At 34.7% G+C, this 24,060-nt stretch overlaps 1 protein-coding gene across 1 annotated transcript in view; it reads right to left on the reverse strand.

Moving 5' to 3' along the window:
• The window catches only part of TBC1D19 (TBC1 domain family member 19), a 53,433-nt gene that overhangs the window by 27,094 nt on the left and 2,279 nt on the right, over positions 1 to 24,060 (reverse strand). Inside the window, exons 2-10 of the mRNA XM_055700885.1 lie at positions 16,023 to 16,095; positions 15,219 to 15,264; positions 13,390 to 13,465; positions 5,918 to 5,992; positions 4,900 to 4,963; positions 3,996 to 4,042; positions 1,892 to 2,002; positions 952 to 1,024; positions 115 to 153 (exon numbers count right to left, since the gene is read on the reverse strand). Coding sequence (XP_055556860.1) covers positions 115 to 153; positions 952 to 1,024; positions 1,892 to 2,002; positions 3,996 to 4,042; positions 4,900 to 4,963; positions 5,918 to 5,992; positions 13,390 to 13,465; positions 15,219 to 15,264; positions 16,023 to 16,095 — 604 coding nt within the window. The remainder of the gene's footprint in view (positions 1 to 114; positions 154 to 951; positions 1,025 to 1,891; positions 2,003 to 3,995; positions 4,043 to 4,899; positions 4,964 to 5,917; positions 5,993 to 13,389; positions 13,466 to 15,218; positions 15,265 to 16,022; positions 16,096 to 24,060) is intronic.

The following is a 24,060-nucleotide window of genomic DNA, read 5'->3' on the forward strand; positions in this document are numbered from 1 at the left end:
TACGAGCCGGTTGACTACATGTCTAAATTTTTAAAATGCTATAATTTAGATGGAAATTTACTGAATTCATTCCTAACTATTCACAGTTTATTAAAGATGAAATCAGATCCATACCTTTCTGTCCAACACGTACATGTTCATTTTCAAAGAACTCTAGAAAATACAAAAATGGTAAAAAATAAGTGAAAAAAAAGATACTCCAGCAAGTAATGCATTTTATATTTTTATTACATACCATTACGTTCAGCTGATTTTTACTGCTAATGTCACTAAAAATTACCCTGCATCAGCATCAATATTCTTTTTCAAAAAATAAGAAGAAATAATACTACAGAATTTTTTCTTGCCTGAGTGACACAAATACCAAAGCAGCACTATACTACATGAACCTAGACTTTCAATTAGGTAAGTTTCCATTTAAAAAGGAAAATGACTTGATACTATAATGTTTTCCATTTATATATGGAAAGTCCATTTCAAAACCTGTTGCTACAGGAATAGATGCATACATGGAAAACCAACAGAAATTATGCACTATTTAAGCTGCTGTACATCAATATATGGATATTTTCTGTAATCTTTTCTTAAAGACAGTTATCTAAAAGATGTTTGTATATAAGCCTGTTAGTTGGCTTAAAATTTATTGAAATTTTCTGTGTTTTTGGAGACAGACAATTTGGTTCTTTACATGCTGAAGTGTTCAAACACACCGAAATTAATATCTTTTCACGTTAAGGTGACAATTTTAAATCTTCTCCAAATCTGTCTCTTCATATTTACAATGTTTTCTATTATTAGCTGTAAGTTGCTAAGAAAATCACTAGAATCATAGTTACAGAACAAATATTTATGATTAATTATGGAGAAAAAATACACAAATTGCTTGATAATTGCAAAGTATTCTACTCATTAGTGTTCTATTTAAATGACTGAAGCACAGTATTAGCTAACCAGGAGGCACTTGCGCTGAATCATCAATACCCAGCTGTCCTATATTTAAGCCTAGTTCACTGAAGTCTTCTTTCTGAAAAGAAACAAAACCATAAAACAGAATTAACAACATTTAATTCTCTAAATCACTAGATACTTCTTCTGACAGTCTTAAGGCAAATATTTTCTTTTAACCAAACATAATTCTTTTAAATACACACATATGAAATAGAAGCTTCGGTTTTTAAAGAGAAGGAACTCACATCAATTCTTACTCTAGTTTTAGTTATAGGCCCCAGTTTTCATGTCAGCTATGAGTTACACCTGGATGTAGTAAGGTGGTGAATGAAAGATCAGGTTAAGGCTTTCTAATTCCCAGCTCTTTTCCAATTCCAGATGCAAGTTTTCCTACTAACATAAAATTCTCAGGAGACTCATCAGTGAAGCATTAAAAGCTCTCCAATTATATTTTCCAATTATAATACTAGTACCCAAGCATTTCCTTTAATTTACAATTTGATAATAAAGGGATGTAAAATTACTTTGAGAAGAAAATCAGAAGCTAACTGATTGTCAGGTTACTGACCTTGTACAGCATCAAATAAAACTGTAGAATTGAGATAAACTACATAAAGTTTCTTGTACAGAAAAAAAATAGTAAGTGAATAACATGTACAGAAGTATATTTTTGGCACAAATTAAACCTGTGTGGCACAAAATGAAAACCTTTCTACTGGCAGATAATTTACTGTTTATGTTTTATTTTTCATTAAAAATGTCTTTTCATAAATTTATGCAAAGCTTATGCTCTGTGTTTTTACTACATATTTAGACTGATTTTTACTTTTAAAAGGAAAACCCTACCATGACACTAATATTCTCCCTTCCGGTTTAGAATCTTACTCATGAGCAAAGTGGAATAGTTCTTACAGAAACCTCTTGAAAGAATAAATATACTTACCAGTTCTGGAATATCTTTAACTTTTAGAGGAACCTGAATTAGCCCCAGATGATTTCTGAAACTAGGCTGTTCTCCATTTTCATAATTTGGGTTTCGAAGATTCATCAGTACCTTAAAAATGGTAGCTCTGTCATTCTTCGCATATATTCAGAAATCCTCTTAACATCATCAGTGTTACAAACGGTACATTCAGCATAAAACAATTTCCTGCAACTATCATATATAGGCCCAAATTATCAAATTTTATCTCAGTATTTTCAGTATAAAAAAGTAGCCACATTTTTAAGGAAGCAACCATATTCTACTTTGAAAAGAAAGCTCAAATTATGAATAAAAACACAGAAATAATTTTAAATATATGGGCTTAAGTGCTGGCTACATAGTAATATCTTGACTAAAACTCACTTCCTCATCAAAGCTACTCGCCAAGAGTATATTTCTGATGGCTACAATATCCAGGATATTCATCAGCATTACTTATTTCTGAAAGAAATTTTATTCACATTCTTACTCTGGCAATCTTATGTAGCTTTCAAAGTGTCACATAATTTGCTACCAAAATTATTTCTTACTAAATAACAATACACCAAAATATCTTTTTTCATTTAAGAATAAAAATTAATTACAGAATTGAAAACCTAAACTAAGGATAAAATTAAAGTGACAAGGAATCATGTCAAGATAAGTAACTATGATCTAAAAAGGAATAAAACAGTCACTTGCATACTGTTATTCCATGGGTACAGATTTTGATATTATAATGTTGAGCTGGCAAGGATTCTTTTGAAGATGAGTTTCCAGCTCTTAAGAAATTCTTCCACAACATCCTAACTCTACAATTCTCAGTCTTGTAAGTAATCTAATACCATATAACCTCACTGCCAGACTTGTAAGATTAATATAAGAAACTGCAAACTCTGGGGAAAAAAAAACAGTACAAAAGAAAAGGAGTGACCACGATGGTCACTGGGTAAGGCTAAAATGAAGATGGATTTGTTTACAGATTCAAGATCAAATACACAACTTGGCTGTTAATCCAGTGATGGAAAACAGAATAAATCAAGTTTTCAATATTTTCAGTAACTGAACAAGAGGAACTCTTTAGAAATGTAGTAAAATGGATAGAAAGTTTATTGCTGGATTCAGAAATGCACTCAAAATGCATAACCATGAAACAATTTACACTTAAATCAGAAATATTATAAACCTCCTCTACCACTACAAAAGACATTCCAATAAACTTGCACTGAATCACTTAGAAATATTAGAACATTAATGCTAACTGATAATTCAGTATTAGACTTCTACATTTTATTCTGTAAATTTGGAGGCCATGTTAACTCTAATTCTACACTGTCATCATGCTCTAGATGATTTGTTTCCTGTATAACTCACAAGATATACAGATACTGATTTTTTAAAATATTATTTTCAATTGCATTTTAATCCAAAATCTCCTACTGTGTCACCATTAAGTTAACTGTCATCAACAATGTTGACTGCCCATTGTCCACATCTATTCTAGGCAGAGATGGTAAAGCAAGTTCTGTTTTACTAAGATGTTCTGTGCTTGAACCATGCAAAATGATGAGTCATACTGTCATTTCTGACTTAAAAGATTAAGCAGTCACCGTTCTTTTTATTGGTTTGATTACAGACAAAAGCATCCAAATTCCACACAGTTCTGTTTCACGTTTGATTTTTCACAGTCTTCATAGACGACCTACAATTTCAACTGCATACAGGTCTACTATCTACCACCAGTCTATCAGCTTCACATATTGCAAGTTATCAGCCTAATGTATTTGAAATGCAAAGTTATTTACTAGATCAGTTGGAAAATTGCTCTGCAAGGAAAAAAGTTAGCTCCAAACTGTTATTTAAAGGAGAAGTTTATCACAAGTACAATTTAAAACTGCAGTTAAAAAGAAAGAGTCAATAGCATTTTGTCTATTGTCCAAAACATGGACTCAAAAAAATGCTGGATTTCACTTGCTATAAAGGACAAATTGTTTGAAATACGCTTAATTATTTTTCCCAATTCACATAAGAGACTATAATGGATACAAGTCAATGGCTGAGTGATTGTCTCATAAATGCTTACCTCAAGAAAATCTTTAGGTGCATAAACAGGCCGGAAGAGACTTAAATCTGAAATAAGATTTCAGTGATTCTATCTTAAAACCAAGAGGTGAAAAAACAAAGCATTTTTCCCATACCTGTTACACAATCTAGCAATTTCAACAGCATATTAGAGCAAAGATTAAAATAATATTATCACAGATATCATGGCTACAACCACCACATATTCTCCAAGATTATGCTACTGTTAGTGCCTCAGTTTTGTAAATCCCAAGTAAGTGAACAGTAGTCACAGGAAGCTCTACTTATACCACATAAATCTTTTGATTGAACCATTCTTAGACATGGGAGAGATATGATATTCAAAAGAGGGGCTTTTTTTAACTGCATAGGTTGCTGAATTAAATGTACTGCTGTCAAATAAAAAATAGGTACAACAATCCATGAAAAGTATTTGCCATCACAGAGGTGGTACTACGATACCTTTGCAAAGTCATTTCTTTTAAGGAACTTGGACATGAACTAACAAGGCAGTTAGCCTTGCTGTCCCAAAGGATGATTATTTTGTGCAAATGTATTTTTATCTTTTGTTGCTAGTATGTCTAAGCTTAAGTATCCATAGTTCTGAACATTTTCTTCCTATTAGCCTGAGCTTACACTAAGAGGAGCTGTGCCCTAGTGGTATAAATCTCTGAAGCACTGGAATGAGGATTATTATACCATAACCTCTCAGTGATGATTCAAAGTTAGTACAATAACTTGAAACAAAATAACAATGACATTAATATTTATTTATGCATAATGACACATTACTAATGAGAAAAAAAGATTTAAATCCGTTTAGGTTGAAGTGATTACATTAATCTTTGATGGATAAATAAAATGTACATGCTATTTTTCTATGCACATAAATTAGTTGACCTTACCTGGCTCATCAGTTCCCATTTCATTCCATTTATTAAGCAGTTCTTTCTGTTCAGTTAAAGGCCTCTGGAAGGCATAAGAAGGTAACTCTTCTTTTTTTAACAAAATGAGTAAAAACATGCCTATTTCAAATACATAACTCAATGTAACACTTTAAAAAATAGATTGCACTAGAAAAACAAATTATTATTTTTTTATACAAATTAGCCCCAGGCTGAAGGTATATTCTACTGTAGAAAGTCCAAGTTCCAGTTCAAGGAAAAAGGGAGCCCATTACATAGTTTCATGTGCTTACTAAGGAGTTTTAGGCTATTTAGTAGTCAGTTTCATATTACTGAAGACTTTCTGCTCCTTCCACAGAGCTGCTGGACTTTGTCATCAAATTTCTGTCCCTGGCATAGTCATGAAAAGCAAACACAGCTACATCCTTTATCTCAGATGATGAACTACAGAGGTTCTGCTACCTGTCATAGATACACAACAGGAGAAAGATAACGAACAAAACATTCTAATATTCTACCCCAATTCCATGATTCTTAATATTAAAGCCTCTAAATTAATAAAAAACAAAACAGAGCAGATTGAATGACAGTCAAAATTAGCAATGTACCAGCACCTATCTCTGAGTACCAATTTAAATATAGCTTTCTCCAGCACACAAAGTATGTCTGCGCTGTGTACAGGCTATGCCCCTAGAAGTTATACAGCTGAGTATGTACGTAAAAATGCTCTATTAAGAGCAATGAACATAGCAATTATCTTTCCAACATGCTGCTCCCTCAAAAGGATAATTACTGCAACAGTAAAGAGGAAGATCTACCTACAGACTTCATCGTCTCCTAAGTTGAGTTGGTGCGTACATTGCCACTGTCCCTGAAAACTACTCTGTATTAAAATTATTTGGATACCAGCCTTGCAGTTCTTGATAACCATGTGTAAAAAGAACATTACAAGTGCACAAGATGAGGCTTAATTTCCAAAAAATGTCAGTTTGGCAACAGAAAGTTGGTAATACATTACCTTCTGCGCTAGTGGGATACTGAGTTCTGTGCACATGCTGTTCAGACTTTTTAGAATTCGCTTCTCCCAGCTTCCCTAAAACACACACAAAAAATTAAATTTTATGGACTTTCTTTTTCTTCTAATAGCATTTATCATGTAATAACAAACAGCTTTTTAAAGTCATATATAAGAAAGGATAGCAAGAGTCACTGACCGACATCTGCAAAACTGTTAAGGGAACATTTGCAAACTTATTTAAATGGAAACAATAAAACAAAAAAATGTCACTTTTTACATCACAATAAAAAAACAGAAAAATGAGTTCTCACATTTCAGATCTCCAAAAAGCATGTATTTCACAATTACTGATTTTTGACGTATGCCTAATGATCAAGCTTCCTTATATATCAACATTTAACATTTTTCAGACAATTACAAGCAGGGCAATCAACTGTGTACAGAGAATGCCTTCTCCACTTTGTGACCTGAAGAAAGTGCAAGTCTTTCTGCACAAAAGGTATCTTAGGTGCTCTCAGAAGTTTAAAAATTTAGCAATTTGGTATTCTTCAATGCTCCAAAAAATAGTTCTTCTAAAATAATGCTCATGAAATAGTTGTCTAATCAAAGAGAAAATGAGAAGTAGGCAATACCTCAGAAGCAAGTGGACAGCTTAAAGAGCAATCAGATTCTTCCAACTATTGCATTAGACTTCAAACTCACCATATGGTCCCTAATCCATGGATAATTCCTCTGAAGTTAATGCCAACCAGTATTTACTTCCTTGTCTATTGGCTTAGGATTTTGCTTCTGTGATTACAGCAGCACTGGTGGGTCTTATTTTTAATTTAGTTTTCTGTGGATGATGAGTCAGGCCTCAATCAAATGAATGGAAAGACTCCTCTTAATGTCATTTAGCTCTATTTATTAATTGCAAATTTTACAACAGTTAGTTACTGTCTAACCACATGTTCAAACTTAAAGTTCTGCCTAAAAGGGGCTGCAGTTTATTAGACAGGATGTAAATGAAGGGAAGGGCAGATGTTCAAATGTTCTGTCAAAAGAAAAATTATCTTGTCTATAATTGTTTCGGTTTAGCTTCCATTTAAAAGATCCTTTCATGAATTCTTCCATCAAACAAAATAGCTATCTTTCAACAGAAATTCCTTCTCACAATCAAGCAATCCCTTCACCTTCTCTTGTATAAACAAAACAGATCTGAGTTTAGACTGTAAGGAATGTTTTCCAAATTACAGTATTTTTTATAATATTCTGTATAGTAACATTTGTCTTTGTTGAACTTCATATGGTTCTTGTTAGACCGCTCTTCTAGTCTATTCAGGTGGCTGCAGGGTGGCTCTCCCCTCCAAAGTGTCCACGTCCCCAGTCAGTTTGGTATGATCTGCAAACTTCATCAGGGTACACTCGACCCCATCAAAATTAAGTGGGGGGAGCATGAATATGCTCCAAGATATAAAAGCTACAAAAGAAGCACAGAGGAGGCAGGTGGCAGCTTTCTAAGACCAAGAACCAGCTTGTTCTAATGAGCAATGGAGGTCAATACTCGGTATGACTGACAACTGCCAGACCAGACATTAACCCACATTGCATTGGGGATGCAACATGTCAGTAATAAATCACTTCTGGATACTCATAAAACTGTGTCATAATTCAGCCTTCAAGACTCTGCCCAGTAAAAGATGTTCAAATAAAAGCAAGCAAGTCAAAACAAAAATAAGGGTTACACAGCCTCTGCAAGCAAGACGCCCTTCCCCTCTTCCCAGGACAGTGCAGTTACCTGCAGTGAGCAGAAACAGAATGCAGTTTCCTCAACTGAAATAAAAGCCAGAGGCAGAGTTCACAAAGCCATTTCATTGATGGGAACAATACATTTTCCAAGACAATTCCTCTAATTTCACGAAGAAATTTAACACTAAGAAAACATGCTGCTGGGATTGCTGTGGTTACAATGATAACTTTCAGTAAAATAGTTGAAACTGAGGAAGACAGTACTGCTATTTGCGAAAAACTTCAAACATGTCTATTACAAATCAGATTTATCTTATCCTGTAGCAACGTCATTTATAAACCTTCACTGCAAGTAAATGAACCTGAGCGGACAAGAAATAAACTAAACAAAAATACGTCACAACTGCATATACTACCCAGGATTAGTTACAGGTTTTTTCAGAATAATGAATCCTAAAATTATTTCTTCTAGAAGATTAGGCAGAAATGTGATTCTTTCAGAGTGTACCCAGTCAGACCTACTCTGTGGGTAGAATTCAAGGTGCCTGGACACAGATTTCATTTGGTACATTTCCCCTAATCAACATCTGTAAATTTTAAAAAGAAGAGAAATACAGAAACTACGTTGGTACTGCTGTCATTCTAATGCTCAGAAACTTTTAATTTGGCCTCTGATAAGAGGCATAACTTAATTTAGGACACAAGAAACCAAATCAATACGTGATCTAAAAGAGACCTGAATATCCCTTAATCCAACTTCTATAACAAGAAACAGAAATTCTTTCAGGAATAATGAAAATGTTATCAAATTTATTTTGACTTTAATAATTTCCAAAGAAAACATTATTCTGTATCAACTATTCAAGCACTCTATTTTCTCAAAGAGATTTAGAAACTGGGAAAGGTAAATTGACTGTTGAAGGATCTTCAGCAGTCACAGCATTAGTATACGTTGTATTGTCATTTCAATACTTTCAGAGTCTATTCACTAGTCTGTTTCAAGAAAGAAAACTGGTAATTTACCTGTTTTTTTGTCCTTTAGGGATTATTTACCTCTTCTAGGAGAAACTACAATACAGATAGGAACATCTGTATTACACTTTAGAAAGTTCCTAGTACCCATGCTCCTATTGAAACTGTAAAGCTACTCATATTTGAAATAGGACTTGGGGAGTGCTCTAGCTCGTCACTATCAACATACAGTCAGAATGCTTTTTAGATTGTGTGTCTCTATAGCATATACAACATGGGGAATCTGGTCTTAGCTAGGCAAAACACCTACCAAAATATCAATAGCAAATACAACAATATACTTCAAGGTAATTTTCCAATCAAGTCTGTTGTTTATGTATGGACTTTCTTCAAAATGCAAGATCTGAAAACAAGCAAAGAGGAACATACAAAAATGTAATTACTGGGAGGTAAAGATTTGCTTTAGCAAAGCTCCACTTCAGTAAGATCTTCACAGACTTGGCTAGAAGCATGGAGGTAAAAAAAATCTAACAAAGCAAGGCACATACAGGTTAAAATACAGACAATTATGGTCTTCTGCCTTCCTGGAAGTCTGAAGTGCAGCCCACCAGGGACATATTTATCTTTTTGGGTCCCTATATTTTTAGATAACCAGCTGATGCTACTCAAGTAGAACACACTGAATTCCTGTTAAGATTTCCTGTAGTAATATATAAAATTTCTAATTTTTGTGAATGTACTCCACCACTCTACTTTTAAGAGCTGCCCTACCTTCAGGAAGGTATACTGGATCACAGAAGATTACCCAGAGTTATGTTTCTGACTGCACAGATTTCAGATAAACCTATCAATTTTTTCATTGGTGACAGATTTAAAAGTAATGGAACAAAACTTTAAAGACAATCAAGCAAAAATAAGTATTATTAACTCAAACAACATGGGTTCTCTAGAGCCAGTAGAGTATCTCAGATTCCTTTGAAGATAGCTAGTTAACTTAATGTTGCCTTGCTCTGGAAAGCAACACCTTTCCCACTCTTATTGTGCTGGAGCCAAGCAGACCTAATCCAACAAAGAATTGGCTGCTCCCTTCCTGTTTTCTTACTCTTTATACTTTGCAACTGGATGATGGGATATCTTTTCTTATCTACCTATCTCCTCCTCAAGTTTACTTTTTTAACATTTCTCTCAAAATCCTGAAACAAGCTCCCAGCTTACAGCTAAAAAAGGAAAAAGAACTTGTATGGATTAAAACATAGCAGTGCAAATTCACGGTAGTCCTATAACATACTATTAATTATAAGAGTTGATATTTACAGTGTTTGGTTTGTTGTGAACGTTGTAAAATCTACATAGGACAATTAAAAGACAGCCTCATGGGAGGTATCAGATTGTGGAAACATTTTTTAATATTTCTTTGGTCTCAGCTTGTTATGCTTCTCTTTAGCTCTTTTTGCTCTTATTTTTATGTTGTTCACTTCATTTCTTCATTGCTGTTCGCAGCAGAGTTGTTCTAAAACTAGCAAAGCCTTTCCAAGTGAACTCTGGGAGCAAAACAAACAGTTGAAGAGGTCTGCAATCATTTCCCCTCACCTACATGCAGATATGAAAATAGTCAATACGGCAGTTCAATGGATTCAGGAATGTTTCAACTCAGATCAGCCTCTGCTGGGCAGGTAAAGCAATTAGCCAAGTTCAAATTTTTAATCGTAGAATCTAGTGCTAATACTTTGCCTGCATGAAAAGGTGTAAGTTTTAAGCAATAATTCTGCTGTTTAACAAGGCGGGAAGGGGTGAGCTACCTCCCCAAAACTATAACCAGACCAAATACCTCAGAAAACACCAGAGATGTGAAATAACCTGATGTTTTAAACAAAGGTTCTAAATATTGTATCTGACATTTTTAAGGAAACAAAAACCAAGACCTAGTATTACTCTGCCTAGGAAAGACCTAAACAACAGTGATCAACCTCAGCTGAAACACAGGACCAGCTCTCTAGCACACACTATTAGAAAATACATATTTTGTTACATTAATATTCAAAGGTGTGAAAATATTAATGCCAGTATTTTTTCTACACTGGACAATACCACAACTACATGAATGGTTTACAACATTACTACTTGTTGCCATTAATGCTCAATCCTTTCCTAGAAAGCTATTTTTCCTTTTGAGGTAGTGAAAAGAATAGAGTATAATAACTTCAGTCTGCCCCCTAAAAATGAGAAAACAGAACCAATTTAAAGAGAAAAAGGGTTAATTATGAAGATCTCAATATCTAGGAAAATACCAATATAGTTTCAATTACTAATTCAAAGTAATTCCAGTAACTGCTATCAAAGAAAGACAGTTTTCAGAGAGCATTACCCTTCTTTCCAGAACTCTGAAGTAGAGCAAAATTAATTAAGATAGAAAAGGATAAATAAAATGTCAACAAGCTCATAACAATGGAAACAGTATCTTAAACAGTGGCTGTGCATAATAAAAATAGAACATGACTTACATGGAAAACATTTTTCTACCAGGACAAATTTTATTGATAGAATCAAATTATTCTTTTCCAACTGTTGTCGTGCTAAAAGACAAATAAAATGAAAACATCTACCCACAAATAAAACAAAAATAGTCCTCCACCTTCAAAATGTAAATTAGATTTCCAATACCTAATAAAAGTAAATTGGTAAGTTTCCACTTTTATTTCTCTCCCCAAAGGTATTAGCAAGCTGTACATTTGCATTTTAGCCATTTCCAAATATTTGAAAAAAAAAACCCAAAATCATCAAAACACTTGACTTTGTAAGCTTTTAACATTGTTTATTGCTCTTTACTCAAAAAGAATAACAAAACCTCGTTGTGATTCAACTGATCTGATTATGATTGTTTTCTTATGGACCTATTACCTACAGCAATAAATGTGTGTTTATATTGAAAAACCAAACAATCACATGTATCTCAGTAGTTTTAGAAAGTATAATGTTAATTCCCTAACTGTGTATTCATTACTGTTCCACGACTATCACCATTTATCGGTACTTCTCTGTGAAAAGGATACATATGCCTTTATTGAAGAGTTGTATTTCAAGAAAGGATTTAAGAGGATCTACTGGTTTTGGCTGGGATAAAGTTTATTTTCTTCATAGTGGCTTGCATAGTGCTGTGTTTTGGATTTGTAACCAAAATAGTGTTGATAACACACCAGTGTTTTAGCTGTTGCTGAGAAGTCATACATAGCTTTGAGGCCTTTTCTGTTTCTTATGCTTCTGCACCAGCAAGTAGGCTGGGGGTGGACAAGAAGTTGGTCAGCTAGGACTGAGCAAAGGAACCATGTGACATCATGCTTTAAATAAAAAAGCTGAGAGAAAGAAGGAGAAAGGAGGGACATTCAGAGTTACAGTGTTTGTTTGCACAAGTAACTGTTACGTGTGATGGAGCCCTGCTTTTCTGGAGATGGCTAAACATCTGCCTGCTGATGGGAAGTAGTGAATGAATTCCTAATTTGCTTTGCTAGCATGCGTGGCTTTTGCTTTACCTATTAAACTGTCTTTATCACAAGTTTTCTTACTTTTGCCCTTCTGATTCTCTCCCTTATTCTGCTTGGGGGAGAGTGAGCAAGTGGCTGAGCTACCTACCAGGGCTAACCCACCCCAGAGGATATGGATGCCTAATACTCTTAGAAATCGGGGTATGAAATTTTGAAACTAGTAAAGATAGGATTTCTCCTAGTCATTCCTAAACTATTAGAAAAACAGTCCTTTCCACACAGAGCTAAAAATAACAGTTACCTTAAGTACTGCATACACTTCTATAAAATAATAACCAATGAAACTGGTTTAGACAAACATAGATATACCTCTGTGGTTTTCACATTAGTAAACTGATAAGAATGATTATTTTCAGGCAGTAAATTGTGGCATTACATTTCACACCACAGAACAAAAATTGTTTAATACAATCTTTGTCCCCAAACGCTAAAGACTGAAACCCAGGATAGCAGGATAAGACTTACAGGAATAAACAACAATATGATTGAAAAAATAACACAATTTGTTGAATACCTTGTAAAAGAATACTGCAATATATTTCTAGGCATGGCTGAGTTAAATACAATTTTATCCTTACCTCAGATGTTTTGGTTAGATCATATTCTTGAAGCATTTTTTTTTACATTTTTACGTAAAAAACTTTTTTATTTATTTCAAATGGCTTTTATTGGTGAGAAAATAAAACCAACGAAGCAAAAATATTTTTTCCTGACATGAAAAATCCTCATTTAATCTTTCATAGTCCAGTTTTTCTTATTCTCCTTCAATATGCCTTAAGATCCTGAGCACTTTTCACCTTCCTTTCACATTTTTAAGTATCAAATATGTCACCTTTCTGAAGATCTCGCTATCTCTGCAGCCTGTTGTCTTTCATTGCAAAACTGCTTGTGTCCCTTCAAAACTATTTTTGTAAACCTAGGTGAAATGACCTATAGCTACACTTTTTCTTCTTCCCAAGAAAATCAAATTCTCCTCCTTGACATACTTCATATTGTCTCTAATCTAAATATTCACCTACCTGTCACTTTCATGATTGGAGAATTACTTGAGTATTTTTTGTATGTATGTAAAATGTCACATACACAACATTACTATTAACTTCAATGCAATTACAAATTTGTGTTTTTCCTAATGTATAAACCCTAGAAATTGTACAATAACATTATACAGAATAAATCTCAAATAGTGTAATGAAAAATCTGATATGAACGGTAAAATTGGTAACAACCAACCTGTGCTTTCCTCATATAAGCTAATGGTTCTTTCATATGCTCAGGTGGTGCTGCAGGATGACAGGGCGAAGGAAACCTTAAAAAGAATAGTATATTTTAAATGTTCAGATTTTTATTTTGCTTGATTAATTCTGTATTTGTAAAACTAAACATAACTCCTTTCAGCAGAGCACTAGTAAAACCACTGCATATGTTCATGAAAACTAAAAATAAAAAATGTTATTAGAAGTATTTCTTCCTCATCCTTTCCTATGGATGCAAACAATATAAAGATATGTGAGTATTAACATTTCAACATGAGTTCTTCTTATATACAAATAATGCTTACTCATAATTTCACATGTTTGTAAAGTCAAATAATTCTATGAACAAATCAGGTATTTTAATAGTGTATCCTCTTCACATTATGTCACCTTTATGACTCCCTGGAACTTTTACTATCCAGGACATTATTTTTTTCAAGAGATTATATATTTCTTGGAGGATTTCCTTTTAAAAATCAATAGAGAACATGTACATATCCAAAGCAATTAGAACTTTGTGGTGTTGACCTAAGCAAAATTGAATATGCACTCATAAACTGAATTATGCCAAAATATAAAAGCTGGAACAAAAATTTAAAAAAACCAAATCAAAACACTAAATTATCTTCCCGTAGTAGTGCAGATTATTTCTAAACAAGTTATTGCCAAACATCTCATCCAGCTTATTGTTAATTGCTTCAAATGTCTTTCAGGAAACAAAATTTACGCAAAGCTTCTCTCACAGTTTGCCTGTTTCATTTGTTGAAACGTGTTCAATCAGTTCCTATCAGATGATTTTGGGAAATCCTCCCCAAATTTCTTCCCATTTGTAACTAGTAAAGTCATTCTTGTACTTGCTGCTAATTTGTTCTGGACAACTCTGTGCTCATATGTAAAATGGAATCAATAATAACGAATTTCAGCAAAGCTGTTTCTTGGCTTCTCTACAATGTTCATGACATCATGGTACTCTCTAGTTAATTTCAATCTTCCAGGACTATTTTCATTATTTTGCAGCTTTTTTCTGTGAACTCAAAGAAACTGTAAGTATTAGTCCAAAAGACAGGTAAATACTTTTCCCTTGAAAGATACAATGAAGACAACTCCTTACTAACAGACACACAGAATCAAGTCCCTTGTAGTACTAAGACACACTGTTCAAAACCGGTAACTCTAATAAGCTTGTTCAAATTAGCACAAATAGATTTGCATAAACATTTATTATATAGTTACTTTTACAACTATATAGGTTACAAAATCCCCTTTTCCACCTTGCCAGAACATAAAGGCAACTTACGCTTCCCAGAATTTTGCTGAACAATAATAAAAAGGGTATTTTACAAATTTTAGTGTGTTTATAACCATATCCCAAGCATGATGACCACTGATCTGGTAGGTCTAGAGATCTAATATCTTAAATATTTTTTTAATAATTAATATAATAAAATATCTGTTATGCTGTCATAAACAGCTGAAACTAAAATTCATTTGCAGCAACCACCTCAGCTACGCAAGGATTTTATTATGACTGTCAGTACCTTTGGAAGTAAAATAACAAAGAAATTACTGAAGTAAAAAAATATGTTGATATTTCTTTTACTCGTTCCTTAAAACATACTTGAGTCCAATATATTCACTAGGGTGAAAGAGAAATAATAGCACTTTAAAAACAGAAATTAAGCAGGTACCCTTGGTTTGACAGATTTTGCAGATAATAATAACACATTATACACCTATATATACAAATGAATTAAAAGTAAATAATGTAAGCAGAACTTATTAAATAAAAATACTAAATTAACTCACACATTGAGTTCACTATAAACAGCATTCTGAAGCTTCTTTTCCCAACCTGTTAAAAAAAAAAAAAAAAAAGATATCCAGAAGACAACTTTAGGAATTCATACTAATGGAAAATGTTGCTTCGCAGTCACTAGAATTTTCTGTCCTGTCTCAATTCATGTCTACCTACCAGACAGACAAGAGATGAAGAAACTTCAATCTAATTAAGACAGGAAAACCACAAGTTGAGACCTGTATAAAGGTTGAATATCCTCTATTTCCATCTACTGTTCAAATAATTACAACACAGTTTTGGTTAAATAATTATATGGTAGTTTTCAAAGCCTTCATATTATTAAAACAACTATAAATATTAGTAGACACAGTGTTCCCAATTATTATAAATCTTGTATCGCTTACCATCAAATCTTCATATTATTGTTACATAGCCCAAAACCTCCAATGAAACTTGGAAATTTAACTAAGGCTAAAATTTTCAAGAATGCCTTCATGAATGCTAATTTCTGTTTTCAGGAGTGAACTCTTGTATTATTCAGAACTTTCAAAAAAATTACCAGTATCTTACAAAATTATAAAATCACTTCTTCGCATAGTATGTTTTTCAAAATACTGCTTGAATCCATGAAGTTCTTCACTTTTAATTTTCTCTATCTTGTTTAATAATCTGGAATGACTGAATGTCTGCTTCTGGCTACTGTCAGCAACAAGATACCAAGCTGCACAAAGTACTGTTTTCATCCTGCACCTCACATATGTTCTTATGTAGAGCTATACTATTCACAAATGTATCAATGAAGTATTACAAACCTGATGTCTTCAGAAAGTTCTTAATATCTTCTTTCAGTGATTCCAGTTTAATTTCTGGTTTATGTAGGCTAACCTAATATGAGAAATAAATAAATGAATAAATAAATCATCATCAAGCAAGCACTAAAAAGAAAGTAAACTGTGTATTTTAAGTTATGAAATAAGAAACATAATACATGCTTAAGGTTGCATACAAACTTCTATGTTTCCTTCTAACTTGATGACAGTAACTGCAGCCAAAAAAAATAAAATTCACCAACATTTTCCTCACTCTATGTCTTTGCTTTTACATCAGTGCTAAAAGCTGTATGTGGGGAAGGAAAGAGAGGAAGGAGAGGAAGTATGCAGTGACATATGTGCTTAATATTCTGAGTAGGTACACCAAATACTTAGTACAAATGCTAGATTCTACACATTATGACCAATCCTTTAAGGTACACAAGTAAATAACTAGCAGCCACTCACTGTATTCTACATGAAAGAATCAATCTGAAAATGTTCCATAACTTCTCACTTAACCTCTCACAGTTCACCTCTCTCAGATAAGGAATGTCATATTCGAACTTCAAATAAAAACTGTGGACCAAACAGCCCCCACCGCAGCTGTGACCACCGGTATATACAGCCTCTTGTAATGAAATGCACTCAACACAGACAATAAGGCACCAACCAGCTTTACAACTGTACCATGACACTACCACACAGATGTTCAGCAACAGCAGGAGCAGCTGCTATAGCATCTCCTTCTTCTATAGCTAGACAAGAAAACAAATAGACCACAAAGGCTGAAGAGGACAACAATCAGAAACTCAGGAGTTTCTGTGAAGTGACTTCTAATATGTATTTTCCTAAACATGGAGTGTGGCAACAGCGGATTAACACCAGAAGATAAAGCTAGAGGTTTAGAAAAGAGTATCAACCCTGGCTGCTAACCCGAAAATAATAGTGAGATTCTGTGTGCAAGTCAGGCCACTGCCACGACAGCTCAAGGCATATGTTAGAAGCATATGGCCCCATCATCTACCTAGAAATGTGAGATATTTCATACAAGCTACTCAGCAATATGCTGTAGGCCTATCAGCTGCTGCTTCATTTGCAGTAAGTTATGCTGCTATTAAAAATAAACTTTAACCAGCTTGTTCAGTTTGCCAGCCCTACCAGCACAGCATGCTTTAGCTCTATTACACAAAACCAACAAACTCCACAATCTTATCATTTGCCTCACAGTTTATATATGGAAAAGGGTATTTGCTGTGCTGCACAGCTTGCCAGAGAAGCTGGTCTAGATGAATTCACAATGCAGAATTTTAAAGGAAATCTTTCTTTTTCCCTAGTTGAAAAGAGGAATGTCTAACAATGCAGAGACTGATAGCATCAGCATTTCTGCTCTTCTTTCAAGTCACCTTGCCATTACAGGTAAGGAAGGCTTTATATTTGGTTTATCAACTGCAATAGTGAAGAGACTGTAAGCATGCTTTCATGAGAAAGAAAGGTGATCATAAGCATAAGCCATAGGTGTGGTGAGTTGCGTAACTCATGTCAAATGACAAACATATTCCGTTCAGCACAATGGTAAAAGCTAGAGAAGGATCATTGCTAAAGGCTGGGAAAAAAAAGAAAGGTTTTCATGAGAGTTCTGGGGCAGCTCACAAAATACCATTTTAAGCAAAAGCCTCAAGGAGTATTTGATGAAGGATTCCTTCTGAACCTACTTTGATGGAAAGTCCTGCGTCTGTTTTGGACTGACGTATGTCAGGCTGAGTTTAATTTTTTTCTGTTGCAAGGCAGTGGTTTTGTACCTCTCCTGTATGAATTTTAAATAAAGTAACACCCATCAAACTGGGCAGATTGTGCCTTACTGTTCCCCAGAAGTTTTTGCACATACTTCCATAAATGTTCAGCTTTGTCTTCTGCATTAAATATGGCCAATTTTAATACCAAGGTCCATGGGGGTTTTACCTGTGGAGCCTGGTACACATGCTTCAAAATCCTTTTTAGATATGCAAAAAACCCCTCACAAATACAACGCATTGACAGATGTTGTGATACATCAACAACAACAAAAGCTTTACGATCTACTAAAAAGTGGGTTCATTGTCTTGACACTGTAAACGGTGCAAGAAGTAACAGAAGTGCAATCAGGAGAACTGATTTTTAATCCCCTGCTGTTCACACACCTGTAAAATTTGTGAGCTCTTGGCTCATTGAGGAAGCTCTGACACTCATATTGATCACCTTTTTTTTTTTTGTGGATTCCAGGAAACTCTGGAAATTGATATAGCGTATTGCACTAGAGGGGAGAAAAGAGTTCAGTCCACACAGACTACTTCCCATTTTCCCTGTCAGACCAAAAGATACAACAGAGGACTTTCTCATAAATTGCTGGTCCCAACAGAGCCTGTTCCCCACCTGCGGAACAAAAAACCCCAGTAACTCTATTGTACGCAGCGGGGTGGCAGTCAAAAAGGAAGCAGGACAGCACTTTCGGGAAAACTTTCTCCAAGGATTACATTACCGCATCAATGTCCACCAGTTAACTTCAGCCCTTCATGCCCATTTATTCAGTCACGTTCTATCTCACTATTCCTCGCTCTGCAGCAGCTGCAGTAAATATTCCTATGCTAATCTTTAATTTACCATAACTTCTATTTTTAGCCTCTTTCCCATGTCCTTTTCTTTCTCTTGATTGCAAAATGCTCTACTGAGAGAAATTTTCACATAAGAAACATGAGAATTCCCCTCCAGATTATTGGGGCAATTCTTGTGTCCCCACTCTTCCCGTTTCAGGATGCAATTGCCAAAGCCTCCTCCTATTTCTACTTTTTCCTTTTGTTTACTTCTGGATTATGATTGATACATTCCTACAGTTTTAAGCAGAGCTACAGAGCCACAGAAACTGTCAGTTATGGACTCATTGCATACTGGATTGCTGATCAGTTTTCATACAGAAATGAGATACCTGCAAGGTGAGGATCTGGCAGATTGTCCAGCTAGTGGCTGCAGACAGTTCCAACATAGAAGAAGAAAATACCCTAGCTCTGAATAACATAACCAAAGAAGAAAATATTTACTTCAGTAGTATCGAAATCCCTTCTGAACTGTTTTGCTGTAATTTAACAGAATGGTACCTCGTTGGAATGTATATGGGTGCATACAGGAACAAAATTGAGGAGTCAAAGAGACTTAGCAGAGCTGATGTTCCAAAATTACTAGACCAGGTCTCCCACATACTTTGATTTTCCTTTGGACTAATTGATCTAACTTCTTTCTGTGTTATACTATGTTGCAAAATACATTTAGGTGGTTTTATTTTAGGTGGGGTTTGTTTGTTGTAAACTGCTTGGTACCACCTACTGCCTAAGTGTCATTTGCATTTTCATCCCCTGTGAGTTTTTGGGAAAATGAAAAATATGTTGAAAAACTTTATTGATATAAAAACCATTACTATGATTTACACTGATAAAAATGCCTAGCTAAGATTTACTGGGGGAAAAAACACCTTGATGAAATTTGTACTGATGAACTAAATTCACTTCCTGCATGATCATATGCAGCACACACCCAGGTATAACTACAGACTCTCCAATTTCAGTATATACATTTTGATGAAAGTATATCTTCCTCTTTCAAAAAAAAAAAAAATCTGGTACTATAATGAGGCTATCACATTTACGGTAAAGGAGAGTGAGCAACCCATGAAGGCAAAGAGTGACAGCTAGACCAGGGAAGAAGGCTATTCGGAGACTCAGTCAGGCCAATACAGAATCCTGAAAGGAGACAGGGATGAATGTAGCATATTTCAGCAAGCAGTAAAAAATTATTTTTAATCAAAGTTAATATCTACCAGTTTCTTTTCCCATATAACTGGCATTGAGCATATTCTCATTGGATAGGGCACCAGGTTTCAGGCATTGGGTGTCCACGTTCACCTACAGTCTTGGTCAACTTCTTGCAAATCAAGAAGCAACTGGCTGTCAGACAGACCTTCATAAAACAAGCTATCATTACAGCATTTCTTGGTACCCTCTTGTCCTTCAGCTGCACAGAAGAGCAAGGGTAGTTTTGCAACTTTCAAAATTTTGCCAAAACTTCTGAAAGGTGGTTAAGGTACCACTAACAATTTTCCATGTACATGTTCATTCCCTTTGATTTTGGCAAGGTATCCTGCTGAGATCTGGGCTGTCACCATCATAAGCGATACTCCAAATGTATTACACTGTCTGCACTTGGATGCCAAGATGGAAGAGAATCCAGACACTCAACACTGATGTGGCTGAAAGCAAGCAAAAGGACAGCACAGCGCTAGGTGGGAAAAGTCAGTGGGCACAGTATATTGATTCATAGAGCAACTGAACGCAGAGACAAATCTATTTGCAAATTAGCATCAAGATTTGGCAATGGCACTCAGTCATCATGACTGGAGCAGCCCTGATCATGCAAGAGGACAGGACAGATGGGCCATCAAGACATCAAGCACTCAAAGTATAGGAAAATAGCTAGAGGACCAACAACATACTATAAAGAGGAGGCGTGACAGAACAAAGTGTCCCAGCATAACTCCCATGTTAAACTATATCTTTTCTCAACAAAAATAAACACTGTGGAGAAGTGATCCAACTATACTGAAATGTGGAACTCCATCAGGTGAACACATTTTTTTATCCTGTTGCAAACAGTTCTACAAATAACTTTACACAACCTAAACATTTTTACAGGCTATCCACCATAACTTCTCTTCAAAGCCTTTTTTGTTTAGGTTAAGTATGTATTCATATATATACACATTTAGCAATCTCCTCTCCATACCTTGTTCATACCTCCTGGTACCTCCTAAAATCTTTTCTCATTCCCAAATTTGTCAGAGTGGGGTAGAACAGGGTGTCAAGAGCTCTCAGAGCATTTATTACATTCATTATGATTCTGCACATGTGCACAATGTTTTTAGCTTTTATTGCTATTATTTCCCAAATTACAATAAAGCACACTACCCCATACATAGTCCAACTTCAGCAGAAGTAAATTCAATGAAAGCTAATAAATATTCACCTTTTCTCACATAGCCCATTCTGCCATAACTAAATTTTATCAGGATCAAGCCAACTTGTTAAAAACCACTTCAAGCACTACCACAATCATTTCAACATAAACACTCTCTAAACACTTAAAATCCTAGAAATTTAAGGGAGTGATTTTGGTTTTGGCTTACACATTCCTGTAACAGAAAGAGGAATCATGCTGAGCATAACTAAAGAAATTTCAGTAAGTGTAAAACCCTGATTACATTGACAATTTTCCAACCCTTCTACATTTCTACAGCAATTACATTACGGAAACAGTATTGTGAACTAACTTATACAACTAAAAATAACCTAGCAGTTGAAACAGAGAGCTTCAATTGGCCTCATACAGGAATAAAGAACTTCAAATGTTATGTTCTCCTACAAGATAAGCAGGATACATTTTTAATAATAAAATTATGTTTTAATACATTTTCTGTTTTATTTGAATATAAAATTAATGCTGCAAATAGAATACGCATACACAAGGCAAAACATGTAATTACATTACTAGACAAAAAAAATAACCTGCGAATCAAGCTTACATTTCTTCTGAACTCCATAATCTGTTCAACATATACACAACTGGATTCAATTTAAAATTCACTGTACTGCAAATGTTACTGCTGAACCATTTAAACCAAAGTACAAACCCTTTCAGGAGGGTATATAAAGCCCTTTGTTAAATACAATGCATGAAACCAAATAGTTAATTATCTATGATGACTCATGAGCCTACATTTATTTGCTAAGTTTTATTAAGTAAAGGCTACATTTCACAAAAACATTCTCCTTCTTAATTTGATCTTTCACTTAAGTAGGAATCAGTAACAATTTCTTTTTTAACTGTTGGAGAAAAATGTCATGAAAAGAATATTCTCAGGAATCTTGCAAACCATTCACTCCACAGAAATTATCGTAAGATGTTTACCTGTACTCCATTTACTAGCACACAGTTGGGCAACACCCCAAGCCCCAAAGCAAGTTCCTCTCCTTCTTTGCCCAGTGCTTGCAGTCTTGTGAAGACCCTAAACTCTCACTTCAATTAGTATTTTCTTTAAGTCTTTCTGGTACTAGTCACAGTCTCCTCAAAGAGTGATGGCACAGTCCTCTCCTCTGGACAATCATTCTGATCATGATACATTCTAGCAATCTCCTCTACATACCTTGTTCATACCTCCTAGTACCTCCTAAAATCTTTTCTCACTCCCAAACTTGTCAGACTGGGGTGGAACAGGGTGTCAAGGCTGATTCTTATGCTTAAGTTACCACTTTCAGCCAAATTTGACAGCCATTATCTTGTTTTTCTACAAGGTCTCCTTCAAGTTGTCCCACCACAGACATACCTACAAGAAACAAATCTGAAAACATCTACACAGAAAATGCCCCACGGGACTCCTAGTATTGTGAGTTTTCCTCATTCAAATTAAAAACACAATCTAAAACCTTTATCTTTCATTTTAGTTTCTCTCCTGCTTTAGAAAAGTTCTTTAGGAATAAACTGCTGAGGGTTTGCTTGTTGGTTGGTTTTCGCGGTTGTTTTCTTTTTTTCTAACTTTACTTGTTATTTGCCCCTGGCCACTAGAGGTTCCAGGCAACCCAGAGCCAGACTGATTTCTATTAAAGATTTGCAGAGGACAAAAATTAAGACTGATTAATCTTAACTGATTAATAAAGCCTGATTTCCTTCAAACATAATGAAAAACAAAGTTTCTATATTTTCCGCAAATGAAAATGTGATAAAAAGGTAGCACTTTTTTCATGGTTTGTTCCATTTTTATTGTCAGTTCACTGACAAAGATTTTCTCTAAAACAAAATTTTAGTAAGATTTCACAAAAAAAAAATAATTTCAAACTGCATTTTGTGATTGAATATGTCTGTGTCTCAGTTTTTCTAACCACCCCTAATTTTTACCTTAAACACATTTACAATTCAGAAAGCGAAGAGAAAAATTAAGACAAAAGCAAGCAAATTTGGTTACAAAGTCACAGTGAAAGCTGTGCCTAAGAAAATGAGATCAGATTTCTCCTCTGATATGCCAGCAGCAATGCTACCTGTTGAAAAGCTGCTATCTAATATTTTGGCCCTTTGTAACTGTTATTCTTTACTTTCAAAGGCACTACAAAATATGCTTAGAAGACATTCCAAAGCAAATGACAGGCATGTTTATACGCTTTCCTGCATTAATCTCCTTGTATTAACTGCAGCCACATTATCAACATACCAAAACTCAACCCACAAAATCAACCTAAAGTTTATTTTCCAAATCATCACTAACAAGAATATGACCCTATCTCTACTTCAGCCTTCGGGACAAAAATGTGATTATCTTGGTATCCCCTGAGCTCAAGCTGTGACAAGCAAATCATTTGGTGCCCATGCCAAACTTATTTCAAAGAGACTGTGTATCACAGTCTTAACACTAGTTAGGGCTCTCAGTGACAGTCAAGCATAGCACTGGTGTGATTTGTTAATAACCACAGGGCTACTGTATCACCTCTCACAAATAATGTCAAGATACTGTGTTTTCCCCAAAATTCTATGAACTCATGAAAGAAACTTTCCATTTTGAGCTCTCCTTCCTAGAAATTAAAAGAGATTAATTTACAAAACAGTTTTTGTTAGCAGTTAAAACACTGTTTCTGAGACTAGATGACCTCTCAAAAATTTCAGGCAATATTATAATGGACCTTAAGATCTGTTCTGACTCTTATAATTTCAGAGATGCTAAGCATTTTTGAGGAATCAGTATCAGCAACATTGTTTTCTGCATTGACAGATAAAGAGGAATTTTTGTAAAGGCAAAATACAACTGCAGTGCAGCTATCCAAAACAATAGGTAAGTTTTATTTTGAAAAAAAACACAGTATGCATCCCCCAAAACAGCTTAAAATCACCTAAAAAGGGAGCACCCGTAGATCAATACTTCAGCCAGTGCAGAACAAGCATTGTTCAGAAACTGGTAACCAGCAGATGGAAA

This window comes from Falco cherrug, chromosome 1, assembly GCF_023634085.1.
Source record: "Falco cherrug isolate bFalChe1 chromosome 1, bFalChe1.pri, whole genome shotgun sequence".
In the NCBI taxonomy this organism is placed as follows: domain Eukaryota; kingdom Metazoa; phylum Chordata; class Aves; order Falconiformes; family Falconidae; genus Falco; species Falco cherrug.